Genomic DNA, 27618 nt, shown 5'->3' with positions numbered 1-27618 from the left:
GCTATTTTAATTTGTAAAAATGATGCAGGTGGTTCTGATCGGTCACCTTCACCCCTCAAATTAAGAACTGCTGAAAGAAATTAATGACATATTTTGAGTCTCACCTTTCATTTTGAATTTTAAAGTCAAAACCATAAAATTCTTAAATTATTTTGTGTACTTTTATTTTTTGTATAATTAAATAACAGTGTTAGGAATTTTCTCACAGATGAAGGAGCAGATTCCATGGTATAGGCCAGTGGTTCTCACCTCTGACTGTAATGCTGGCATAACTTGGGCCAATTAAACAAATAAAACAAAACAAACAAAAAAACAGCAAGGCATGATTTCCACACCAATTAAATAAAAATCTGTGGGCATAGCCCAGCCAGTGTGGCTTAGTGGATTGAGTGTTGTCCCATGAACTGAGAGGTCCCAGGTCGATTCTCAGTCTGGGCACATGCCTGGGTTGTGGGCTCAGTCCCCAGGAGGCAGCCGATCGATGTTTCTCTTTCACATCGATGTTTCTATCTCTCTTTCCCTTCCTCTCTCCCTAAACAAATCAATAAAAACATATTTAAAAAAAAATTGTAGGCATAAAGTCTGGCTTCATCATTTATAAAGATTTCCAGATAATTATATGCAACCAGAGTTGAGAACCATTATTAGAAGCCGAGACCTGGAAACCCTTTGGCTATAGAGTAATCTAGAATAACTTATTTTCTATATTACTTAAACCTGAGTATCAGAGTGTCAGGGTAATAAATTACCGAAACTTCTATTTTTATCATGGAATTCTTCAATACTCATTTCTTCCTGATTGTATAAGATTTATGGACTCTTAACCAATACGTCAACAGATTTTGCTTTTTCTAAATAATAAGTACTTATAATAGCATAGGATATGTATTTACTCATCTCAATAGATTTCTCAAAGTACATAGAGTTGACTGAACTCAATTTAATGAATTTAGTGCTAATGGATTTTCAATACCTAGTATACTACTAGGTCCTTTTCCTTAACAACATGGAAAGCTTTGTTGTTTGTTTTCAATCCAATTATATGTTTTAAAAAGCTAACACATAAAAAATAAATCATGGGAGTGAGGTTAGGGGAGATGAGTGAAAAGGTGGCAGTATTAAGAAGTACAAATTGTCCTGGCTGGTGTGGCTCAGTTGGTTGGGCATTTTCCCATGGACCAAAAGTTTGCCAGTTCAATTCCTAGTAGGGGCACCTACCTGGGTTGCTGGCTTGATCCTCGGTAGGGGGTGTGCAGGAGACAGCCAACTGATGTTTAGCTTTCACATTGATGTTTCTTTTTCTCCCCCTCCCTTTCCCTTTCTCTACAAATTAATAAAAAGTCTTTTTTTAAAGTACAAATTTCCAGTTATAAAAATAGCCACAAGAATTTAAACTACAGCACAGGGAATCAATAGTATTGTAATAACTATGTATGGTACACTAGATTTATTGGAGTGATCACTTCATAAGGTAAATAAATGTCTAATAATTATGTTGTATACTGAAACTAATACAATATTGTATATCAATTGCAACTGACAAATAAATAAATAATTTTTAAAAAATCTCTTGAGGACATAGAAGCAACAATTTCTAGATCACCTCACATTCCCATCCTCCTGACTTCTTGAGTGAAAGATTAAATGGGTCTTTTTAAAATCAGGTATAATTTACATGAAGTCTAATTTGCCCTCTTTGGTGTATAGCACTGAGAGACAATTTTCCATGGGTTCTCACCTTTCTGTATTTTCTGAGAGCAGAGGCACTGACCGCCCTTTCTTTTCGGTGACCTCTCAGGGATGTTGTGTAGCAAGCAGCCTGGAAGACTGAGTGTTTCCCACTGGAACAAGGCGAAGGCAAAATACGAATCACTAAGTAAAGCTTCTTGAGACTATCTGGCCAGACTCATAATAGTCCCTCAGAAGTCAAAGGAAACATGTTATTTCAGTCTTTCACCACCAACACGTGGCCCAACCCCTTATGAGACTGCTTAAGAATTAGAGTCAGTATGTACCTCCCCTGGGCATTCTACTTGGTCCTTTATATTGGATAAGCCACTAATCAACCTGGTTTGAGTGAGACTCAAACCAACAGGCTGTGTTGGAAGCTGCCCAGGAAGCTGTGGCCACTCGGTAAGTTTGGGGTCCCACTTCCCTAATGACTCCTTTGAGTTGCAAATCTCTGTAAGTAATGACTTTGCCTATTATAACCTCTGCCAAAGGAAGGCAACCTCTACTCAGGGGAGCCCATTATGGTCTGGACTTGATGCCTCTGGGACACAGTTACCACCTTTCCTGAGAGGCAACTGTTAGCTAGCTACTGGGCTATTGTCAAAAGTAAACTGACCCATGGAGGCCTTGTGATGTCACTCCTGTCGGGGATTTCCATTGGAATATACATCAGCTAGAACTCAACTAACAAGGCAGAAGGCCCCAGCTAGCCTTACACTATAAATGGTATACTGAAGAACACAGAGGCATCTTGGCTTTATAGGAATACGTAATAGCACTTCCTCTAAGAGAAACTTGACCCTATATTCCTCCATGTAGAGAAAGCCACTGACTCCAACAGACTTTCCATTCACAGAGGCTTCCGAAAAGCCTGGGCAGGGATCACTGATGGTTCAGCCCTGCCCAAACCTGGTGGTGTCCATTGGGCTGCAGCTGCCATCCAGCTTCTGCATCAGCTGTGCATAATCAATAATGGATGTGGTCTCTCCACTCAGTGGACAAAATTCAAAGCCATTCTTACAGCTTTCTCTGGCCACTATTTTCTTCCATGAACTTCACTATATTTTCACTGACTTGTCCCTAATGGTCTTGCTGTTATAGAAAACTACTAACTGACAAATGATACATACCCCTTTTTAGAGCTGTTAACTACAAAAATAAATCATGACTACAAACCAAAGTGTATAGGTCACTCATGTTCATGGCAAGATCCCGTTCTCTGCAGAGACTGAGTGGAATGCAATTTCTGATCCAGCCTGCACAACTTGAGTTGCCACCATGACTGCCCAGATCCATCATGCTACCAGACATGGCAACATATCCATCATCCTAGACCGGCAATGAAGTAAAGGACTGTATGTCTCCAATGTACAAAACCAATGCATGTCAGAATTGTGACTCCTGACAAAGTTGACCTGTATTCTCACAGTGAGGGAGACCACACTGCATGGGGCATGGCCTCCCTTCATTCCTGGAAAATTGACTAAATTGAAACCTTTCGCTGCTTTTATGGGCTATCAGTGCTGCCTCACTGCAGTCATCACTTTCCCAGGTCACGGTGTTGCTCTTCCAGCTCAATCAGCCAACTCTGGCCACACTGCCATGTCCCTGGTCTTAGTCTGTGCCCTGTCTGCAGCTTTCTGAATCAGACGCAATCTGATCATGTATTCCACGAAGCTGACACACTTGTGTGCTCTGTATCATCCACAGGTATCTGATAAGTTTGAACACTAAAAGGTCCTCTTCTAAAATTAATTTAGAAATATTTCTGAGTCTACTTTCTTCACCTCTTCCTTAGGAAGATAGTTCATCACTAATGTGGCTTGTTCTCAGAAAGGGATTAGTTCCCTAGAACACTCCCTGAGTAATGACCAGGAGGAAAGTGTAGGGGCTACATAGACCTATTTTGAAAATTCAGTATTTTACCTGCACCATTCCCAGGCAAGATTCTTCTTCCTTTCCTCTGATGGCAAAGTTACACAAACCTATTGGTTACAGTCTCATAATGGCATCCTGGCCAAAAGAGGCCCTAGGTGATCAAACTTAATTTTGGTGCAGCTAACAAGATTCTCTTGTTAAACTGATGTGATTCTGCATCATAAGGATAATGAGTATATTGTTGATGATATTTCTCTCCAAGTCCCCCTGCAGCAGTTCACACATACCAAAAGTGGGAAACGTAATGTATCTTGGTCAGTTTTATAAAAATGTCCTGTCCTGCTTTCACTTTACCCTTCTGGAGAAAAGAATTGGGTGAACATAGAAGACAATGGCAAGAAAGATAAAGTTGTAACTGCTGGAATAAAACATATCAACTTGGGGCTGGAAGAGGGAAAGCAACCTGGCACCTGTGGAGAGAACAACTCAGACTCCAGCAGTTATGAAGGAGAGAGCAATAAGGATTTTTGTCTTTCAGAATCACCTCCGACGATTAACTCACAAGAAGGCCCTGATGAGACCTTCCCAAGCTGCTACAAGCACCTTCCATGTGGCTGACCGCAGGCTCTGCCATACCCCTGTCAGATGGCTTGGATGTAATTTAACCACCAGACTCCATAACCTTAATGAGTATTGGAAACCATTAGAGTTGCCCCAGTTCCTACACTTCCCTCACAAAACTCCTGTCATCTTTCCCACCTGCCTTATTTTTGCCATCACTCCATCATTCTGCAGGGTGGATACATGCCAACTGGCTGGTGATGTAGACAAATGTGAGAGATTGGACTCAGTGCCCTCAGATAGTCCCTCCAAACATAAGGACCAGCTGCAATTATTTAAGTTGAACTGGGAATCCTCGGGGTTACCAGCCAGCCAGTCAGGAAGCTAACTGGGAGGAATTGGAGTTGACTAACTGGAGTGTGCTATTCATTCTGCACCTCTGAAAATCTGCAGTAGGGAAGTATTACAGAGATAAATTAGGTTCATAATATTGACCACATGGCATTTCAGTCTTTAAATGCCCTTTGAATCATTAGGGACTGTACTATGTAAAGCCTAGAGCTTAAATTTTCCTCTGTTCTAATTTTTTGAAAATTGAAAATGTGCATATGATACTCTCATGTCTAAACATGACAAAGACTAAAGATATGCTACACACTATATGTTAAATTTTATTTTAAGTACATATTCTCAGAACCCTTAAATTTATGTTTAAATGTGGGCTATTCGCATTTCTGAAAATAAACAAAAATAAGACATAAAATCCTCCCAAATACTGAGGTTCTTTTACCTACAGTAGTATTGTGTGAGTAGGGTTCAAGGGAGTACAATATTCAATGAGTAAAATTATAAGAAATTCATTTTTTTTTTATTTCTCTAAATAAAATACTTCCTTCAAGACATTGAGGATACTTTAATAACTTTACCTTCACTTTCTCGGTGAAGTGGCTCATCAGCAGGTGCTTCCAAGTGCAATTCAAGGAAATAATAAAAAAAAAAATGAGTGAAAGAATTTATTAAGCCTAGTATTTTAAAGTCTTCACAAAAACCTCAAGTTGGACCAGCTGGCTCAGATGAGTAAAGCTATGGCATAAATTTTATCAAACATGTATCAGTTTTTTGAAATTAAAATAAAAAAAATGCCAGGATTTAAAGCATTTTGGGCATGAGTGTCACTTCCACTTGAACTGATAGAACGGATGGCAGCAAGAAATTAAGCACAGAGATTATCTTTAAAGAGCATGACAAAATGAGATCTCCTGTGAGCACTGAGCGTTTGTACTGTCTCTCAGGACATTGTTGCTATACTCCTCAGCAAGCGATCCATTGATACACTGATTGCTGTATGAGAAAGTACATCAAGAAGGCTAGCATGTTTTGGAAATCGCCTGCAGATAAAAATCAGTCCTCTCATCTCAAACCAAAATGAAGAAATAAAATAAAAGGAGGAAGGGGTGACGTCCAAACTTCTTAATAAAACTTTGAAATCTGTGGAATCGTAAGCAAGTTTATTCTCATCCTTTACTGGTTATGCTTGATATTATGGCATCGAGTGATAGCTGGCACTTTAATTTAAAAATACTCATTAACAAACATTTAATTAAGCTCCTATGTTCTGGGTTTATTATAGGCAGTTGACATATGTCATCTCAACTGTTCTCATGAAATCTTATGAAAAAGTACTGTTATTATGCCCATTTTACAGATGAGAAAATTGGAGAAAGTGAAGCTATAATTTGCCCCAGGTAACCAGCTGGTGAGTGGGGTTGGCTGGCAGTCCAACTACAGGTCCCTCTTGACGATTGTAGCCATCAAGCTTGTTCAGATATAGCATTTAACCTAATCATCATGATATGGATGTGAATACATATAGTTATCCTCAGTTTATAGATAAGAAAGAGGGGCTTGACATTTTTATATAACCTTGCTGGTTTGGATTCAAATGAGCTTGGATTTTAATCTCAGTGCTATATCTCAGTATGAGTCATCAAATTAATCAGCTATCCAGCTTCAAGATCCTCACTCTAAAATATTGATACGTTTATGTACTTAGCAGGGCAGTTTTGAGCCTTGGAAATACTGTATATTTAAAGAATTAATTCCAGGTTCTTATACATAAATACTTCTAATAATTGGTAATTATAGTAAGCTTGCCAAGGTCCTCTGTAATAGGTCTTCTTAGATGTGATTTGGATATCTGACCACTCTTAAGTATTTCTACTATACCACTTTAGTCCTGAAACATACCTCAGGTACTGGATTTATCAAAAAGTAACTCCACTGAGATCAATAAATGTAGATATTGGGAAGAAAAAGTAGAAGTCTGTTTAATATACTCAAATTAAGACTGTGGCAAGCATCTTAGACAAACTGTTTCAAAGGGTATTGCCTTGCAAACTCAATACATATGGCTTTAGGCAATAATTAAAAAAAAACTCGTGGTGGCAATCAGCAGAGAAAGAGTGCAGTGGTTAATTTCTGCAAATATTTGGTATACTCTTGAGACTAGAAACTCAGAGTTACAAACAAGCTATTTTTAAATATTATCTTTTAATTTTAATAAATCTAGGTCAAGTTTTTAAGTGTGTACAATGTGAAAGGCACTGTTGGTCATATACTTGAATTTATAATCATTTTTTTCTAAGCTCCTATAAATAAATACGAGTTTATTGTGTAATTATTGTAAGAAATGCAGAACAACAAGGCATATTAATTCTATATCCTCAATTCACCTATACCACCCTCACAACTGTTTAATCCTACTCCATCCTGAAGGTTGACCAGATACACAATAAACATATATTATAGTAGATTTCTTCTCTTGGGATGTCAGAACAGTGAAATGAAACAATCCCTAAGACTGCTCCTTCTGACCTCTCAATTCCCCACCACTTTCAAAGGCCTACTCGAGTCAGAGATGCCCAACTTTAATTTTACACCCATGTATTTTTAGTGTGTAGTTTTAGTGATGAAAAGAGAAGAGCTAATAGCTGAGCCTACTTTGGATCCTGTTCTAGAATGATTCTTATGTGGGAAAAACATGTCTACGCATACAGGTGTCTAGTTCATAGGAATTCTATATTGAAATTTGAGGTCATAGTCTTGAAGTAATTGTATTCTCAAGCATTGTCTTTGCTGTATGTGTTTCCCTTTGGTGAATGCATTTCCCTTTGTGGTATAAAGATGACGACTTTAAGAGCATTGGAGTGTTCCAAGTCCTTCTGGGCCAAATACCATATTAATATCAATGTTTTATTGCTTTGCTAAAAGCTGTACAAAAAAAATTAGAATATCACAAAGCTATCTTGGATTTCTTCCAAAAACGGGTCAGCTACCTCAGACATAGGAATACGTCATTGTCACATAATCACATGTGGTAGAGAGTAAGGGCAAAACTATTACATGACATTCAATATTATTATGTTGGGAACAAGAGAAATAGAAACTTCTCACAGGGATGTTGGCTCTTTTGTCATTAACTCTCACTTCATTACCTCCAACGTTCATATTTAGTGATTAAAAGTCCTTATTTTCTGTGTCTGACATGAGGGTACCTTGGAACCAGAAGACAATGTAATCTAATATATGAAATCTAAACAAAACTAAGCACAATTTTCCTGAAATTATGTTACAAGTATTCCCTTTTTAAAAAAGAATAACAAATTAAGTAAAATGTGTATAAAGTTACAAATCTTAAATGCTAACTTTTATACTGATTTTTTTTAGGTATAATTATGCCCTCAAATCATTTTTATTTGTGGTCAATTACCTCTATCTGTGTGTGTTATTATACTTTAATCTACATTAAATCGTATCTTGCAGTCAAATTTTCTGTTTCACCATTAGGTTATTTTTTGTTTATACTCAAAACAATTATTTGCTACATTTGAATTTACAGACTTATTCTAGTGGCTTCCTATTACAACGCTCAAGTAATTATTACTGGATTGTACCTTTCATCTTTTCAATGAGAGAGAAGAGAGTGTATGCCAAAAAGATAGTTAAATAGCAGTCCTCAAATATGGAAACAACCCTAGATTTCATGCTTATCCTATTTCTTACAAGTCAGTCAAAATGAAGTGTAGTGAATGGGATAAAGGGGAACATGTGAGGCCTAACTGACTGACATTTACCCAAGAATCTTTTGAAAAATTTGACTTCACATTTCTCTCTTACTACTTAAAGTTTAATTGTTTTCAATGATAGTGGTCTTGGTCAAAGTGGTGAAAAAAATCACATTATAGGCATGGCAAAATAAACTGGTATCTTTCTACAACTTGAAGGCCAACCATTTACAAACTGGCAAAAAACAAAAACAAAAACAAGAGTGTACCCTCTTCTGAAGTAGGTGTGTTGGCCTCTCCTTGTTAGAGGGACTCTAAGGAAAATCACACCAAACCATTAGTCAAGTGAAGTTTAGAACACCTGCTTTGGCAGGCATTAGAACTATTTATGATCCATACATATTCTTTCTGACAAAAGTAGAATTACACTTATGTACCCTCCTTGTAATTAGGCATGACCATGGACTTGCTTTGGCCACTGAAGTATGAGCAGAGGTGAAGTATGTCTTTCCCAGGCGGAAGCTTCATGAGCCAATGCGCAGTGTGCCATTCTCTTTCATCTACCACAATGACTGTGGCACTGCATGTTGAACTGGAGCATCTGTGAGCTGAGGCCCCTGGCATTGATTTGATGAGCAGACCCCTCCTGCTGACCTGGTTTGTTCATGTCACCTGAGTCATGTGTCAGAACACGAAGCTTTCGGAGCTGTTTGTTACACAGCAAAACCTGGCCCATTTTAGTGGATGCACAAGCCATCCTCTATTTAAGAATTTAGCTTTTACTTCACACAATTTTCAGTCACCTTTGAAGCTCAACATAGACCATAAAGTTGCAAAAAAATGAAAAAGTGGTCTTGGAGAAACTATGTAGTTGATGACTTGACCAATGTGGGGCTAAGTCAGAGATAATTTTCTACTTAATTTCATTTAAAAACAACAACAAATTAACAAATTCCTAAATACAGTTTAGCAACCCAGCAATTTCTATAACTTACTAGTAAAATAATTCTTTAAAAAATTATTTTTAATATTATTTTGTATTCTACACATACACAATTTACTTAACAAGATCTCTATAAGGATTTTAAGTAGAAATTTAAATTTATTTCACTTAGGCAGAAAAAAAAACACACATACACATCAGTTATAACTTTGTAATTTTTTCAGTGGTTATCAAGTCTGGGGAGCAAAGGTTAGAGATAAAAATATTATTATCATATAACCAGAACAATTCCTTGATTCAGAAAAGAAAGAAAACATGTTTTCTAGTGTTTGACACAATTTAGTACATCCACTGAGATCGTGAAACACAGTTCACCTCTTCAATTTCAGTTTCTTCTATGGAAGAGGTAAAGGTACTCACTGTAATAAGGCCATAAGAGTTCATTGCCATTATTATTGTTGCTTGAGAGACAAGTGTAAGGCAACCTGGGAGTTCAATGCTTTAAAATATGGAAGTTCAAGCTTTAAAATATGCGAGTTCAATGCTTAATAATTTAGATAGCTTTCCTCCTGTCTTTCTGTCAAATACTATCCACTGAATTTTTATGTTATATGGTTTTTAAAACTTAAAGTTGTATATATTTTTTATATAATTCAAGTCCAATTTCTATTATCATAGCATGAAATGGTGTGTAGATGAAACTTTAAAAAAAATTGGGTAGCCCTGGCCGGTTTTGCTCAGTGGTTAGAGCGTCGGCCTGCGGTACAGAGAGACCCGGGTTCGGTTCCCGCTAAGGGCACGTACCTCGGTTGCAGTTTGTCCCTGGCCCTGGTTGGTCGTGCGGGTGGCAACCACTCGATGTGTCCCTCCACATCGATGTTTCTCTCTCTCTCTCTTCCTCTCCCTCCCTCTCTGTCTGAACAAAAAAATGCAAAAATGTCCTCGGGTGAGGATAAAAAAAAAAAAAAAAATTGGGTACCTGAAGCCCAATAACACAAGCCAGATTCATATGGTCATAAGTCAAATAAAGATTTATTATTTCATCAGGTAGCTCCCTTATAGTTCTCCTCCTTCTTTTCTGACCATCCTACATTCCAGATGCATATCCCTTTGTGAAGAAATAGGGGACTGGTTTAGTGCGCCTGCTTCCTTAATAAGCCTGGGCGCACCTGTGTATAGAGGCCATCTTTCTGCTAAGCTGCTTCATTTCATTTTGAATCCATATCCCAACTGGATATGCAGCATTGTTAAGTGTTGAGCAAAAAATTGTTTACTCAGGCTACTCTCCATCTTAACAAATCTTTGAGTCAAAAATCCTGTGACTGACAACAATCATTGCTTGGGCATGGGTGGAGAATATAGAAGAGAAGGAAACCACGTTTTTGAGAGCCTACTACATATTGGGTGATTTTCTAACATTGTCACTTTCAAACCTTCCAATTCAATGACTAAGGTATTATAACCCCATTTTTTCAAATGAGAAAACTGTGGTTACAAAGGTAGAAGAAATTAACGAGCTTTGTATCACTACTGTTTTTCAGAATGGAGGCTGAATGTTAGGTCTGTCATGCCCAAACCCTTGATCTTACTACAGCACCAAGCTGCCTTCCCTTAAGGCAGTGGTTCTCAACCTGTGGGTCGCGACCCCTTTTGGGGTCAAACGACCCTTTCACAGGGGTTGCCTAAGGCCTTCAGAAAACACATGTTTCTGATGGTCTTAGAAACCGAAACACTGCTCTTCTGTCTCCAGGAGAGTCCGCCCACATGCAGATCCGCCCACAAACGACATGAGGAACTGTGTTAAAGTGTCTCAGCATTAGGAAGGTTGAGAACCACTACTAAGGGAATGACAATGTAAATAAATGAAATATCTTAACCTTTGGGAACCTCAGTTTCCTCTTTCCGAACATAATGAAAATAATTCCTCATAAGCCTGGCCGGTGTGGCCCAGTTGTTTGAGCATTGCCCCATGCACCAGGAGGTGGCTGGTTTGATTCCCAGTCAGGGCACATGCCTGGGTTGGGGGCTTGATCCCCAGCAGGGGGCGTGCAGGAGGTAGTCCATACATCTTTCTCTCTCCCTCTTCCTTCCTTTCTGAAATCAATAAAAACATATTTTAAAAGAACGACTCATGAGATTTAGAAAAAGAAGTGGTAGAACTTTCCAAACAGGATAAATAATACAATGAAAAAATGCCCATAGAGTATTCAGAAAGATTAGAGTTAAGCAATATGACTGGAGAGGAGTGTTTGTGTGTAGATGCCTTAGGACACCAGCTTCCAGGTGAAGCGAGACCATAATTTTTAGTTTCAAATTTCAGAATTTTGTATCTTAATATGTAGGGAATGATGAATGCCTGTTGGTTGTTGGGTATAAAATGATAAACAGATGTAAAACCTAAACTTAATCTGGATAGTGCAGTTAAACAGGATTCATTCTTCAAGAATCTACTGTTAGCAATTGAGGGCTCATTGTTCAGAATTTGGATTGAGAATCTGGAGACATACATTGGAGTTCTGGTTCTGTCAGTGAGTAAGAAGGAACTAGCATTACCTCATAGTATCTTATTTTTATCATTTATAAAAATGATGCTATTAAAATAGGTAGTTTTTTTTTCCTACTTTGTGACTCTGAGAATGCAAGAAATAAAGCATTTAAGACCATGGGCCCTTGGAGGCTGACATAACTGAACTAGAGTCTTCTTTCTTCCATGTTTTAGCTCTCTTAGAGAATAAAATTAATTTCTTCAAGTCTCAATTTCAATAATTATAGAATTAAGATAATGATAGTATATTCTTCACGGTGTTATTGAGATTAACAATAAGAGAGCATTCTAAATGTATGCAATGCAAGTTAATGTAATTATAGTGAGTCATGCCCTCTTAAGCATTCCACAAAGAAAAGATCTAAGTGTGGCATGACTTCTTCCTAAGTATGACAAGTAAGCTATTTTCAGCCTTCTCCTGTCAAAAATAAGTGGCTGAGCCCAGCTGAGCATCATCTCAGGCACTGAAATGTTGCTGGTTAGATTCCTGGTCAGGGCACATACCTTGGTTGCGGGTTTGATCCCCAGTTGGGGAGCCTACAGAAGGCAACCAATCCATGTTTCTCTTTCACATCAATGTGTGTCTCTCTCTCTCCCTCTCCTTCTATCTCTCTCTCTCTCAGTATGTTCTCAGGTGAGGATTAGATAAATAAATACATAAATAATAAAATAAGAGTTTGGGGTTATGGTGGATTACAAAGGTGTATGGCAAACCGTATTTTATATTCTTGCGTTTCCTCCTCCTCTTGATTCCTCAGCATATGAACTCATACTTTTTTGGATCTGCCTGTATTTTTGCTGTTAGGAACATAAGCTGGCTTGGGGCTTGCAGTGAAGACTGCTAAAGGCAGAAAGGAAGTGATGAGATCCCTTTCAACAGCATCACATCTAGGGAAGAGGAACCTGCTGCGTGTCAGCCAGCCCACCCTGAGAGAGGAAATGATTACTAATGGAGTATTAATATTAAAAAGAATAAAAACTCGGGGCTTTTTTGGGAAACATTAAAATGCTTCAAAAATACACGAAACCAACTCAAAGCTTAACCAAGAACTACCAAAGGGAGAAAAGCATGCTGTCTCTCCCGCATCTGGACCAGAACTAGTGCGTGTAATGTATGTCTGTCCTTGACAACTTTCTGGGCTATTTTTAATTCAATCTAATTAGTCATGTCCTCTCCAGCAAGTACAGAAATCAGTCAGAATATGGCTAACAATAGTAAAACTACCTTTTGGAAAACTTCTTTTCATATTATTTTGGAAGACAACCATAAAGTTCTATAAACGATCGCCCCCATAAATGTCAGCCCAGATAATTCAGCAGATGTCAACAAGCAGAGGTTGGATGGGCTGTCATAGATATTGGGGTTGAATACAGCATGTGACATCAAAATCATGGCTTTGTAAACATTTCCTTCTTTGCATGCAGATTTAATTAACTTGCACCCCAGAGAAGAGCAAAACTGGGGCCAATGTCATTTCAAAGGAAAGAAAAATGTGTTCCTATTTTTATAGCCTTGTAAAAGCAAGGAAACGTCTGAACAGAAGAAAAAAAAAAAGTCTTGAAGAAGAATGCAATATGCCCCAACCCAAACTTATTCAAGATGTCATTCCTGGACAGAATTCTATGCTCTCAGCATTAGACAAGCTGGTTAAGCAAAGTCAGGTTATACATAGATTGTCATCTGAACATGATATTGATGGATCGTTTTTACAAACAGGCTGGACTGCAATGAAAAGCCTTGTGAATGTGCTAAGACCATTTTAACAGGTCACTGGAGACCAAAGTACCTGAAGGAGAGGATCCAAGCCAAGTCCTATGAACAGTTCATAATATATGAATAATGAAGCACTTCAGAAAAAAAATTGTGTGTGTGTGTGTGTGTGTGTGTGTGTGTGTGTGTATAAAATAAAGATATTCCCAAAGACATTTCTGTGTCACTAATATTTTGAGAACCCTTCTAGCTGCAACCTGATTAGGTGTTTCAGGATCTGCAATATGTTTTCTTCATGACACTCTGATCCCCAGTTCTCTCTCTCTCTCTCTCTCTCTCTCTCTCTCAAATCACACAGAACACATTTCCATTGTACAAGAGCAGGTAAAACTCTTGTTTAAAATAAGCATGAGACAATATAATGAATCAACTCAAAGTAGAAACATTCCATGCACACATGTAACTGGAACTGCTGGAGACTTTCAAAGGCAGTAGTGAAAGTAAGAACATTAGCTGCAAAAAAAAAATCAACTTCCTTCCAAATGGGGCTGCATGTGATCCGTGCCAACCAATCCCACACAGAACCTGATTTCACCAATAAACATATGACTCAGACTGAAAGGCGCTGAACCATGTCCTACTCACTTCCCTGCCCTCCGAGCTTTAATCTTCACTTACAAACCTTTGATTTTAAATTTGAGGCTCTAAAGATATATTATCATAAATTATAACCTAGTTTACTAATGAATCATCAATTGCAGCAAGTTTTAGAAAGAGGGATTTTTTTATCGTGCACACCCAGTGGAGGACGTAGAATTTTCAGAGAAGTGAACTAAAATTGGATTTATTTCATTGCAGGTGACTACTCAAGTAAAATGACTCTGTTTAGAACACATTCAAATAAAATAAATAAAATAGTATTCAAATATATACTCCAGCTATTATTACTGACATTGCCTTTTATAAGATCATAGAAAGGAAAAGGAAGAAAAAGTTTGGTGTTTATACGGTCCTTGTTTTTTTTTTTCTTTCTGCATTTAAGTCTTTTTGTTGGTTTAAAAACTAAGACAGAACTTTTACAGACCCCATTAAGATACTTAAAAACATGTACCTCTGAGGGTACAGGGGAGATAAATGGTGATGGAAAAAAAAACAAAGGAAAAAAAAAAAAAAAACACAACAAACCTATGCCTCTGGTTACATGTTCACTAAAAATTAAACATTGTTTACCAGCCTTGACAGTATTCCTCTACATGATGAAGACTTAATTTTACCTATTTATAGACAGTTTTACAGTTGCCAAGTCACATTCTTATCCATCTAAGTTATCCTTACAGAATTCTTAGGAGACAGACAGGGCAGGTGAACCCTCAGAGCAAGGACAGCATTCAGTTTATATTTGCATCACTGATGCCAAACACAAGAATGTGCTTAATGGTATTTCTTGAATAAATGGTTGAATTATCTCCTTTTAAACAATAAGAAGACCAAGGCTCAGTGAGTTTCAGTGACATTTTCAAAATCTGTTGTTGAAAAACTATCATTAAAACTGGTTTTGAGGGTTTGTAATTATTACTCATGAGTTCTGTCTTCCAAATAATTTATTATAACTCCCTTCACACTACACATCCTACCCGACACTATTTATCACCAAACTTAAAAAGAAATCTAAGAGAATAAGGGTTTTTTAAAAAATTATTGGCTTCTTCATTTTTAAATCTCAACACTGAATTATATTTTAAGGATAAAACCACATTAAAATGATGAAATAGGCATCACGCTTCCGTTTCAGGTCATTCATTCTGCAAAGGAGAAGACGGTGGCTCGAGAGTAGTGATTAGACTGTGAGAATCTTACTTAAACTTTCTATTGTGTGATCATGACAATGTTGACTGTCTGTGAGATGCTTGTTTTACTCAGCACTTTCACGTACATCACTTCCGAGGTTCCCATCGGCACTGCACGTATTCCCTTACAGACAGGGGAGGGCAGGGGAGAGGTTAAGCGAGTGCCGGAGCCCCTGTGTCCGATCACAGGTAGACTGCCTCTAAGGAGCATCACCCAACACTGAACACACATCCTCTGCGACTCCTATTTTGAATGATGACTCTTTTTAGCATTGTTGCATTTGTTGAGCTCTAATTCTTCTTTCACTGGGAATTTTGGGGTGTTAAGACACTTGCTCAAGAGCATAGGGCAATGCAGAACATGACTATATGAAATTGAACAATGATGGTTTGTATATTTGATGAGGTTCTGGACTAAATGTGAGAGTGGGCACACAGCCAGGAGAGGATGAGTATATAAGAACCACCAGCCCTGGCCAGTTTGGCTCAGCGGTTAGAGCGTCGGCCTGCGGTCCGGAGAGACCCGGGTTCGGTTCCCGCTAAGGGCACGTACTTCGGTTGCAGTTTGTCCCCGGCCCTGGTTGGGTTGTGCGGGTGGCAGCCACTCGATGTGTCCCTTCACGTCGATGTTTCTCTCTCTCTCTCCCTTCCTCTCTCTCCCTCCCACTCTATCTGTACAAAAAATGGAAAAATATCCTCGGGTGAGGATAAAAAAAAAAAAAAAAAAAAAAAAAGAACCACCAAAAGGCCTCAAATGAAAATATCTCCCTCTTTTTCCATATAAATATTTGCACAATTAGAAATTAATTTGGAAGAGCAGACTCCTCTTTTTAAAAACAAATATCCTGAGGAGATCGAATCTATGTCATAGTGACAATTATTTTAATAATCACATGACTATCAAGCTGAAAAGAAGTAATTCAGGAAATGGGGGTTTTGCTGGGTAGGGAGGAAGAGAGCATGAAGGATGTAAAGCCCTGATGGGAAGGGAAGAACTTTGTACAGCTAGGAAATATTGGGAGGGCACTGAATATTTAGAAGGGAGAAGGCAGAGCAGCAGGTGAACAGGTAGTTGCATACCAGAGGCAAATTATGCCCCTGCACCTAGATAGCAAACAATGTGTTACTGAAAATTACCTTGTGTACATGGCTGTTAATTCAGGTAACTAGATTGCAACTGACTTTTTTTAAGGCTACAAATATATCTCTCTAAGTCAAATCAATCTCTATAGTTCACCCTAGCTTAATCTTCTACAAGTCACTGTCTCATAAAAATCAGTGTTATCTTTATGAGTCACTATTATGTAACACACACACACACACACACACACACACACACACACACACGATGAGAACAAAAAACCAAATTCCTGCCCTAGCTGATATTACTCAGTGGTTAGAGCATCAGCCTACAGACTGAAGGGTCTCAGGTTTGATTTCTGGTCAAGGGCAACTACCCGGGTTGTAGGTTCAATACCCAACCCCATTGAGGCACATGTGGGAGGCAACCAATTGATATTACTCTCTCTCTCTCTCTCTCCCTCCCTCCCTCCCTCCCTCCCTTTCACTCTCTCTAAAAATCAATGGAAAAAATATCCTTAGGTGAGGATGAACAAAAAAAAAGAGCTGTTTCTGACACCTGCCTATTCTAACGAATATTTAAAAACATGCAACACCCCTTCTCTTAAGATCCATTCCATTTTGTCTTTCTCACCTTTCTTTCTCATCTATTTATTCAATTAATATTTTTATGCCCAAATTCCAAGGTGATACTGCATTGTGCTGAATTTTAGAGACCTTCAAGTGAATCAGCAGATCTCTGTATTCAAGTAGCTCAGATTCCAGTGCGATACTGCAACAGGAATATACATGGCGTGGTATGGGGACAAGAAGAGCTTAGCCACTTAATTTAGCCTGGAGTATTAGGAAACATAGCTGGATATGTGAGTTGAGTCTTCTTTTAAGGTATGATTCACATTTCTGCAAGTTATCAACTCAGTTGCTTCTGAGGATCTATTAAAGTTCTTGCTAAATTCAAATTCTTCCTCCAGGAAAAAGCCTATAGAGGCTGATCTATCTAAGTGTCAATTAACCATCGAATTTTAGCCATCAGGCCACTGCAATGTTTTAGGAAAATCTGTAGCCATTTTCTGAAAGGTTATGCCTCTGAGGAAGGTGTATGTGCAATTAGGACCAGCCACCACATCATTTTCACAAAATATTCAGGTCTTTTAAAGTTGAATTATCCACATTTTTAATATTGTTAGCTCTCATCTTTCAAATTCATTACATATACTTTGATTTCTCTTTCTGACCTTTGGAATTTTTTAACTAGTGATAGTAGAAAAATACAAGTTCTCCATGATGGCTTAGTAGATGAAAGACCAATAGCATGATTTTAAAATTTTTCCATGTTTCTTTCAGCTACAGCTCTTGATAAAAAAATGAAACAGGATTCATATGTCAGTAAATTAAAGAATAAAAAAATGGTAAAGCTCTCATGGGTTTGTGGTAACAATGGGGACGGAGCCCATGAAATAATGAGGGAGACCAGAGAGTGCTAAATGTTTGCCAGTCTGAACAATTTTCTGCAACAGGCACTAAATTGAAAAGTAAAACAAAAACTTCCTAGGTGACGAATGTGGTCATCGTGAACAATTACAAGAGGGTAACAAGCTGGAGAAGCACGTTCTTATTCAACTAGCACACTTCAGTCATTAGGGCTTTCAAGAGATAAGAGAAACTATTGACAGGCTAGAGGAGAGCAGCTGAAATTACACAGTCACTCCACACTCTTTATACATTTGTCACCAGTGGATGTAAATATTTATGGCTCAGATAACAAATGACTTACCTTATTTGGTGATTTGAGGCGCTGGTGCAATTCCAGGGTCACCGGAATGGTGTTAGGTTTCTGCTGAGATCTGGGCTGGATTAAGGCAATGGAGTCGTAGCAGCTGCAAATGAAAATGTGTCATAACCCATTCCACCCCCATAATCCTCCTGTCCTCACACAGGCCCCCAAACCAACCCCCCACCAACAGAAAAAAATTAAGAAAATCTGTGCCTTGGATTGTAAGGAAAAAAAAGAAATCTTTCCAAATAACTGGAATGTAGGAAAATGTGGAGTGCAGAGAGGGAGCTAAACTAAGCACATTCTGAGTGCGTAAAATTAAAACACACCAGTCTCATCTGTTGAACAGCATGGTGTTCTGGCAGTTCATAAGCAAATGTTTAATAATATTTATAGTTCAGCTAAATAAGGAATTAATAAAGAAAAGTGGGTTGTCCTGGAAGAGATCAACCTGGTCTGTTCTCCCAGATGTTGATCCTAGGATTAGGCAGCATAGAGTCACCTACGGTGCAGAACCATGGGAAGGAACACAGTGGTGGTAGGGAAAGGGGGCTTTAAAGACATACCCTTTACTTGCTTGTCTACATGTAGACAAATTTTGGTGCCACTGATAAGGAAAATAGCAGTTGTTCTTTCAAAGGCTGTTTCTGCTGAGCTGTTCTCCAACTGGGATCCTCAGCTGCAATGACCACATGAGCACAAGAATGCTCAGTAAAGGAGACTCAGAGATCCTTCGTAATATTTGTACTTGATGGTGTTTTACTTGGGAAATATTGTCAAGCCAGCGCTGGTCTTGTTTTAAAGCATTGCATCAAGGTAAATAAAGAAAAAAAAAAACACATAATATTTCATTAAATTAAAAAAAAATGAATGGTATTTTAGGGGTATAACTTACACCAAATAGGTTATAATTACAGAACATTAGAGACATTTTCATCTTAGATTCTGGGTCTGAGATTGCTTTCCTTAAAACTGTTCAAACCATAAGTGGATTTTGAACCCTGAAGTATACTACACTGCCGCCCTGAATCTCTCTTGATCAGAAGTTTTTCCAATGGACAACTCCTAGATTTGAAAAAACAAGTCAATAACCATGAATGGATATATTGTATGAGCAAGGCAACTTGCTACTACTAGTTGGAGAAAAATGCCTGGAAAACCTTCTTTTATAAAGAAAATGTGTGCAGAAATTAACAGTAAAGCAAAGTTTTCCATGGAAATGATAATACATTTTACTTAATAAATTCTTATATATAACCAGAGATCCACCCTTATTTACACCTTTTCCTACCCAAGGCAGCATTCTTATGACAGAAAGGGAAGTTGTGGCGGCCTTGGTGATGCCCTCTCCAGACCCTCCTTCAGGGCAGTACTTGTTCATGACTCTTTTCAGGGAGGACTTGCTGTCCCAGCTGCCAAGGTTGCTGTTGGCAGGCAGACTTCAGTTGGCAGGACCTTCAGGGATGGCTTCAGCAGCAGAGAACTTCTTTGCCTAAGGTCATGCCCTTCTGGGAGTAGCCCACATCAAATGATGCGTGAAGGATTCATATAAATGCCAGGTCTTTTCAACCCATCCAAAGCAGAGCAACATTAACAGGTGGTTTTGGCTCCAAAGTTTCTCCAGGAGGTTGGTTATTGGTAGAGGTTGTCATCAGGCCAGGATCACAACTCAACTACTTCTTCAGCCAGATGCTGCTGCCTTCCCTTCCTCTCCCTTCTATAGGTGCCAATTTACCTCAGAGTCCATCTTGTTATCCTTTCCAGAGAACCCAACCCGTGACATATGGTACAATCTTAGTTGGGACTTTGGCTCCAGCTTCAGAGACAAAAGAGAATCCTGCTGATTTGAATTCCAAATGAAGGCATCATTTGCTTGTAGAATTGCTCCATTAATAAGTTAGGTAATGGATGACTCTCTCTCTAAATCAAGGCTAGATCATATAAGATCAAGTATGCTATGGGAGAATTCCTAACTTTAATCTCTTCTTTTTTCAAACTCAGTAACTGTCGAGCTCCCAGAATTTTATTTACTTATTTATTTAAATGGGGTCTCTCTCTATAACTCAACTAAGTCAAATAAGATTTGGTAAGCATGGTAGTTTTCAAAATAATTGACAAAACACATATTGGTTTTCCTTGCAATTTTGATGTGCTAGTTTATTCCTCCTTGCCTTTAATCATGTTGTCTACATTTCTTTATCTCAAACTCTAGAATGAATCATAGCTCAAAGAATGAATTACTTAAGAGACTCGAAATCACTGACTAAACATGATCAACTTTATGTCTGGGTTTACTCAGGTCTTAAATGCCCTAATTTCATGGTTATTCAGCTTTTGGTATGTTTTCTTGATAATAAATCCCATCTATATAGCCCAAAAAACAGGATTAAGTGTCCTCCTAAATTCTAATCTCTGCTAATGAAATACTAGTTCCTCTTTTGCAGTCCCCATTGGTAGTCCCCAGTCTACCTACAGTTTCCTGTAGATTGCTTTTTTTGACCAACATCTTGAATTTGATTGGAAACTTTGAACCTGGAACACTTCCTTAACTAGAGAAAAAGAGCCCACATATTCTCTTCCAGGTTTATTACCTTGTTTGAGAATATCCTTCCCTAATTCATGCTCAGTGTGTGCCCTTTAATTCTGCTTAAGCATGTACATCCTGTGACACCTGGCCATCCCACTGCTGTGGCTGTCTTCCACACAAAAGAGACGGGGTCATTCCACTGTGGCTCAAAAAGTGTGCATGTGGACAAGTTGCACCACATGAGCTGTTAAGAGAGACCTGCTGGTCATGGGGGACCAATGCCCACTATTAAAGCTGATCTTGCTCTGTTTCTTCACCCTGTGAGTAAAATGTTGTCTCATCCAGTGCTTGACTGAGTTGTGTTCTTCTCGGCGATGCAATACTAAGATGTGGTGGGCAGATGTGCTCAGAGCCCTTCCCTGGGATTGGTAACTGGTGCATGCCACTCTGTTAAACAGTCCCCCATGAGACCTTTCATATTGAGTCACTCTTTTAATTACAAAAGAAAATTCTCTCATACTTATAAATTAGATACAAATTCAAAAGATTCTAAAACTCTTTGTCACCTGTCATACAAAATAAATCATTTATGAGATTTTGAAACACTACAAAAGAATTTTTAAATAGAAAGATTGATTTAATTTTAGATATATATAAAATAGAATCTATCTATCATCTATATCTATCTATCTATCTATCTATCTATCTATCTATCCACCAGTTGTGTACCGGGGGCAATATTTCGATCAATTTTAAGTAATTTTATAACAAAATTAAATATATCAGCAATCAAACTTTCCCATGGCAATCATTAATTCACACCAGGTGGGAAAACTTCCTCTGTATTTCTCCTCACAAGGAAAATGTAGCAAACATTTTAGATTTCTATATTTACTTCTGGAGAGCGGATCAGGTGATGATATCAGTCAAAGAAAATTATTACCCAAAGAGCAAGAACCTTGCACTCTTGTCCCCAAACGAAATGATTATGTTGTAGAATAAAATCTCCATTTCTACTCATAAATAATTCCTAAGGAAGAAAAAAACAACAAAAACCAATAATTTGACAAGATTAAAAGGGTTGTGAGGGACGCCACTTTTAAACTCATCTACCATTTTTTATGGCACAGGCTTCTACTCTCCCCTTCCCGGTACTCAACCCCTGCCCCCATGACTGATTTGCTCAAGCACAGAGGAGAAACAGATACAAATTCAACTGGCCTACTCTAGTTGAAAATAATCTAGGGGGAAAAAGAGGTCAAGTCTGTAGCAACGTTCTCTTCATTAAGAAGATGTAATAAGCAGAATATAAACACTCTGTGATTGCCGAAAGCATGAAATAATATTCACATTGATAGGAACTTAGCATAAAAAAAGAGTTTCATTAAATAGAAATGAGAAAGTTTAGTGACCCTTACCACATCTAAGGATATTCCCAGAATTTAGCAAAAAGAAGCAAAAAATACATACATTAAGAGAATGTTTGCAAGATCGCTTTCTAAAATGATTACGGCAATTACAGACACAGTCAGCCAGAAGGGCCATAGATCTTGCTACCAAGCCAAGATTCATCCCATTGGTCACCTCTGTGCCCCATCTTTGATATTTCCTCTTTTATTTCTCAAAAATGATGGTATGTTCCTCTCTTGCTTACATCCATCAAACCTGATTTTCAGAACTTCGGCATCCTGTTGGTGTACTTGACTAAATGGAGTCTTAACCCCTTTTATCTTTTTGGAATTATATCATCTGGCCAGACAGCCCTTGTTCTGCTTGGAGACTTAGTGGCTGGCTCATTTCTCATATATTTTTTTCACTAACCTTTTAATATCATCAATATTGACAGAAGAATGTGCTTATAACAGAAGGACGGTATTTTAAAATGTAAAATATATTTATTTTTCTCTCAAGTTCAAACTTCACGATTCCAGGAAAGAACATGAGCTATCAGGGAGCTTTGAGCTGCATGGCTTGAACGAAAAGTTAAATATCCTGGCTTCCTTCTCACAGCGGCAATGACTCGTGAGGACTGTTCCTAAAGCACACTCCAAGGTGGGGAACATGTATCTTTTTTTGATACACAAAATGTCCGTAGGCATATAACTTTTGTTATTAAATAAATCTCCGGCAACTTAAAGATGGCACTGGCGTCTTGAGAATTAATATCTCAAATATGTTTCTGACACAAACCCTCAATGCGGTGGTGATAAAAAAAAATTTTTTTTTAATCCACTCTATAGGTGTAAGTTTGTGAACAGTTAAAAGAACAGCCTTAGATTCTGTTTCATTTTTTATTTGGAATTCTTGCAAGTCTGTCGCTGAACATCTTGAATTTGTTTTGCATGTCATCAGCCGTGTGAGATGAAGATTTTTTTTTATCCTTTATTAACTATACAATCAAAGTCTCGGGCCCTGCATGATTCTCTAAAATTTGTGGCTTTCAGATCAGCAGTGCCCCAGTTCAAGAAGGAAATTGCTTTCAGGCAGTGTTATTCAAAGAGCCTTGTTTCCATTTTATCTTTTATTTAATGCTGCTGTGTCATCGCGGGCCGCGTCTCCTGGTTCACGAGGACTCCAGTTCTTTGAAAGGCACCAGCCAGTGACATTTTTCTTGCTTGTTTTCCCATTGGATAAGCACAAGTTAAAAATTATTTTCATTAAAAAAAAAAAAAATAGGTACCTATTTAATGGTTGGGGCAGTTTACACAAGGACCACAAGGATTTCACTGTAAAGCAAATTAAAAAAAGAAGTCTTTCTAAAACGAAGGGTTCCCTGAGCTACCTGGGGTGCCTGGGGCGACAGACTGAGAAAGTGATCACCCACATTATCACTTTCTCAGTCCCTTATGACTGAGGGGATGATAGCCATCTGATAGTCCTCCTATTTGACCAAGGGCCCTAGATGAATGCTTGGCAGGAAAGTAAAATTACACTATGTTTTTTGTTGTTGTTGGTTGGTTGGGTTTTTGGACTTTCTTTTCTCACATGGCTCAGGGCTTCTTATTGCCCTGGCTCAATCAACCTCAGACAGCCACCGGTTCTAATACACCTGAAACTAATATAATATTGTATGTCAACTGTAATTGAAATAGGAAAAAAAAAGATTAAATAAGAAAAAGGTGTGAAGTGATCACCCTGTAAGAATGAATAACCTTCTATAAAATGTTGAAGCACCTCTCTGCTTTTTTTGCCTGCCTCTATCCATGTACAACCCTTAGTGATGATCATGTTTTTAAGTTCTTACTATGAGACCAAATGGTGCACTTTATAAATTTCAATTAGTCCTTGTCACAACCCCATGAAGCAGGCACTACCATTGGTGCCTTTCAGGTAAAGAGAGTGAGGTGTGAGAAGTAAAGAGAGTTGCAGAAATTTACACATACAGTTATCGGTGAATCCAGGTTTAGCATCCAGAGAGTCAAGACTACAAAAACTCACAATTGTCTTACTGCATTTTATACAGATCCTCACCTATTTAGCGAACTATCTGAGAATATGTGTTGTTGTAAAATATGTTATCACACTAGAAAATATCAATAACATAATGAAATGAGAAATAAAATTAAATCCTTGCACTATTCCCCCACTCAAGGATTATTCTCTTGATATCTCACATCTTCCAGAATTTTCATTTTCTTTCTCTCACTCGCTCTTATCCATTTAATATCCTACTTTAAAACTTAACATTATATCATAAGCCTTTTATGTCATTAAATATAATATTCTTTAAAAAAAAAACTGATCTTAATGGTAACAGAATAGTCCATTAAATAGCCACATTTGACATGTATTTTATGTTGAGAAATAAGATCTTTTCCTTTTAGGAAGCACAGGCCACTTAAGGTTTTTCCTTTCTCACAGGCTTCAGGTATGAGCACGTAACTCAGGCTGGGGCAACTGAAGTGCCAAATATTTTAGTCACTAGTTTTTATTTTTTGTTGTTGTTCATCCTCACCCAAAGATATTTTTACACTGATTTTTTTTTTTAGATAAAGTGGAAGGAAGGGAAGGAAGGAGAAAGATAGCGAGAGAGAGAGAGAGAGAGAGAGAGAGATATCAATTGGTTGTCTTCCACATGAGCCCTGACTGGGTCTGGGGAATGAACCTGCAACCCAGGTACATGCCCTTGACCGGAAATCAAACCCAAGACCCTTCAGTCTGCGGTCCGATGTTCTAACTGCCGAGCCAAACCCGCCAGGGTAAAAGATTTTTTTAAAAATCTGAGATGGGCATATGACTCCAAATGATTCAATGTGCAATCTCAAAAACAACTTGCTAAAATTATTGGAAGAGACACTGCCCGTTGGTGTTCCTAACTGACCCCTGCACGGAGGGCTCCTGGGAGAGGCGGGAAGGAGGCTGTGTGGGGAGGACGGGCTGGCACGCTGAGACCTGGGTTCCCCGTTCTGTTGGTGACACCCGACCTTGCCTGCTGGTTGATTTAACCTTCAGCTTTTATCTTGTACAAGACATTAAAATTCTTTTTTGCAGAAACAGTGAGTGTAAAACCCATGAAGTAGGAGCATGTTTGAATGGTTGAGGAGCAGCTGAGAGGCCGGTGTGGTGGGTAGGACACGAGAGAGTACCGAGAGCCAGCTTGGGCCCCGTCACAAGGGCCTTCAGAGGTCTTTCTAAGGATTTCGGGTTTTGCTCCAAGTGAGAGAGATGTCAGTCATTGGAGGTTTCTGTGAAGACAAATGGCACGGCCTGATTCATGCAGAAAAGATGGCTCTGATCATTGTGTTGGACATAGTCTGGGGGGGGGGGGGGCAGTGCTGGGAGGTGAGTAAAAAGCTATTGCAACCATCAGGACAGAGTCGATAACACCTTTGCCAGGGATGTGGCCTGGATATAGTGTTGTCCCCGCTGTCTTCCACCCCGGAGGTTTCCTGGGTGCAGACATGAGTAGGCAGGTTTGAGACTGGGCGATGCCCTGTGTACTAAGTTTCAGGGTAGAGCCCTCAGCACCTGTGAAGGTCTGCAGTGTTCCCATGAATATCTCTGTGCCTGAGGTAGTGTGGCATTAAAGGGCAAATAAAAACCTCTGACAGGTTACGAGGGGTACTTTCAATTAAAAAAGAAGAAATCTTTCTCCTGCTTTGTGAACAAAAGGCCTTACAAATTCTTCCTGTGCCAGGCCCCAGCAACCATGCAGCGAGCCCTGTAGAGAAAGTTCATTTCAACAGCACAAGGAATGAGTGGATAGTTAAGATACAAAAAGGGCATGAATAAACCACTCTCACGCAAAGAAGGATTTTGAAGGCAGACTAGAATCCATGTATACTTTTTAATATGTCTTTGTTTGGGGAGGATAGATTATCTGAGCATTGTTGAATGTCAATAGGCAGGAGTCAGTGGAGAGAGAGATAATAAGAGAAGAAAGTAATACATGACAGAGCAAAGCACCAGGGAGGCGAGAGAAGACAGAAAGGTCTCACCACATCGGGCTCCTTCCGGCAGAATCGTGCGCACATTTAACATTCAATGACCAGAGCATGGCTGGCTGAGCATCTTTCATCAGAAAGTGCTAAGCGTTTCCTGTGGGGGGCTTGACAGACTGGAACCGGGAAACAGGAGGAGAAGAATTTCATCAGAAATTAGATGTTAGGATTTGAAAAAGAATGTAAAGGTTGACATATCTTGAAGACTAAGAGTAGATGAATAAAAAATTTATGTGCGGCATGAATATTGTATTCAGTCATTTAAAAAGGCAAGAAGGCAAGATCGCCCAGCCAGTGTGGCTCAGTGGTTGAGCGTCGACCATGCACCAGGAGGTCACCAGTTCGATTCCCAGTCAGGGCACAAGCCCAGGTTGTGGGCCCGATCCCCAGTGGGGGGCATGCAGGAGGCGACCGATCCATGTTGTCACTCATCGATATTTCTCTCTCTCTCGCCCTCTCTAAAATTAATAAAGAAAAAATATTTTCAAAAGGCAAGATCATCTTAAGAGAAAATCAGCCAAGTAAGTGAACAGGAGCTGAAAGAGAGAGAAAATATGGTTGAAGAGCGGAATCAGAGTAGTTTCAGTCAGCGGAAAGGCTCCGGCTGAGGTCAGAAGGTCGGCATTTGTAGCAGTCCTGTGCTTTGCACATAGTGGACGTTTGACAAAGACTATTGAACCCACCCAGATCATGCAGGCCCCATTCAGGATCAGCATCAAACTGCTTCCTGTTACTGCCCCGGACAAGCATGGGTGGGCTATCGACTGCACGGCTGAAAATTGCAGGCTTCTGCCCATTTCTCTGAATTCAAATTTTACCATCTCTCCTCCAGTTACTGCATACACTCACTATTCCTCAAAAACATGGGATGGTTTTACCCCTCTTGCTCCTTCCTGCACATAGGCTGTCTCTTCTGCCCATAACTGGTCCCCCGCTTCAAGAGCTCCTACTTGGCTCAGGGTCCAAATCTAGCCACTGTGAAATTTTTCTTTTCTTTTTTTTCCTTAATCCTCACCCGAGGACATTTTTCCATTGATTTTCAGATAGAGTGGGAGAGAGGGAAGGAGGAAGAGAGAGAATGAGAAACATTGATGTGAGAGAGACACATTGATTGGTTGCCTCCTGCACAAACCCAACCAGGGCCAGGGATGGAACTGTAACCAAGGTATGTGCCCTTGACCGGAATAGAACCTGCAACGTTCTAACCACTGAGCCAAACCAGCCAGGGCAAATCTTTCTTGACATCCTCTTGCATAAATATCTTGCCACAGTATTTTGTACATATCTTCATAATTAGAACTCTGACATCATATTTTCATTACACTTCATACTTCTTCTTCCCACTGCAGAGTTCCTTAAGAGCAGGAAAGCATCATCGTAGCCCTCATGTAGAACACAAGTCACAGAGTGGGTGCTCAGTACCTGCTGCAGACTGACTGATGAACCGGCTCAATCAGAGATGTCCAGCCTATTTCATTTCAGGGCTCACATTATTACTAAACTATGTAACTAATTA

General features: G+C 39.0%; 1 protein-coding gene across 1 annotated transcript in view; it reads right to left on the bottom strand.

Moving 5' to 3' along the window:
* Nucleotides 1-27618, bottom strand: part of LOC118626734 (macrophage-capping protein-like) — a 77307-nt gene that overhangs the window by 48889 nt on the left and 800 nt on the right. The window contains exon 2 of the mRNA XM_036256778.1: nt 18135-18237. Coding sequence (XP_036112671.1) covers nt 18135-18237 — 103 coding nt within the window. The remainder of the gene's footprint in view (nt 1-18134; nt 18238-27618) is intronic.

This window comes from Molossus molossus, unplaced genomic scaffold (genome assembly GCF_014108415.1).
Source record: "Molossus molossus isolate mMolMol1 unplaced genomic scaffold, mMolMol1.p scaffold_m16_p_12, whole genome shotgun sequence".
Taxonomy (NCBI): domain Eukaryota; kingdom Metazoa; phylum Chordata; class Mammalia; order Chiroptera; family Molossidae; genus Molossus; species Molossus molossus.
Note: the sequence above shows the minus strand (reverse complement) of the source record. Positions and strands in the feature narration are given on the sequence as shown.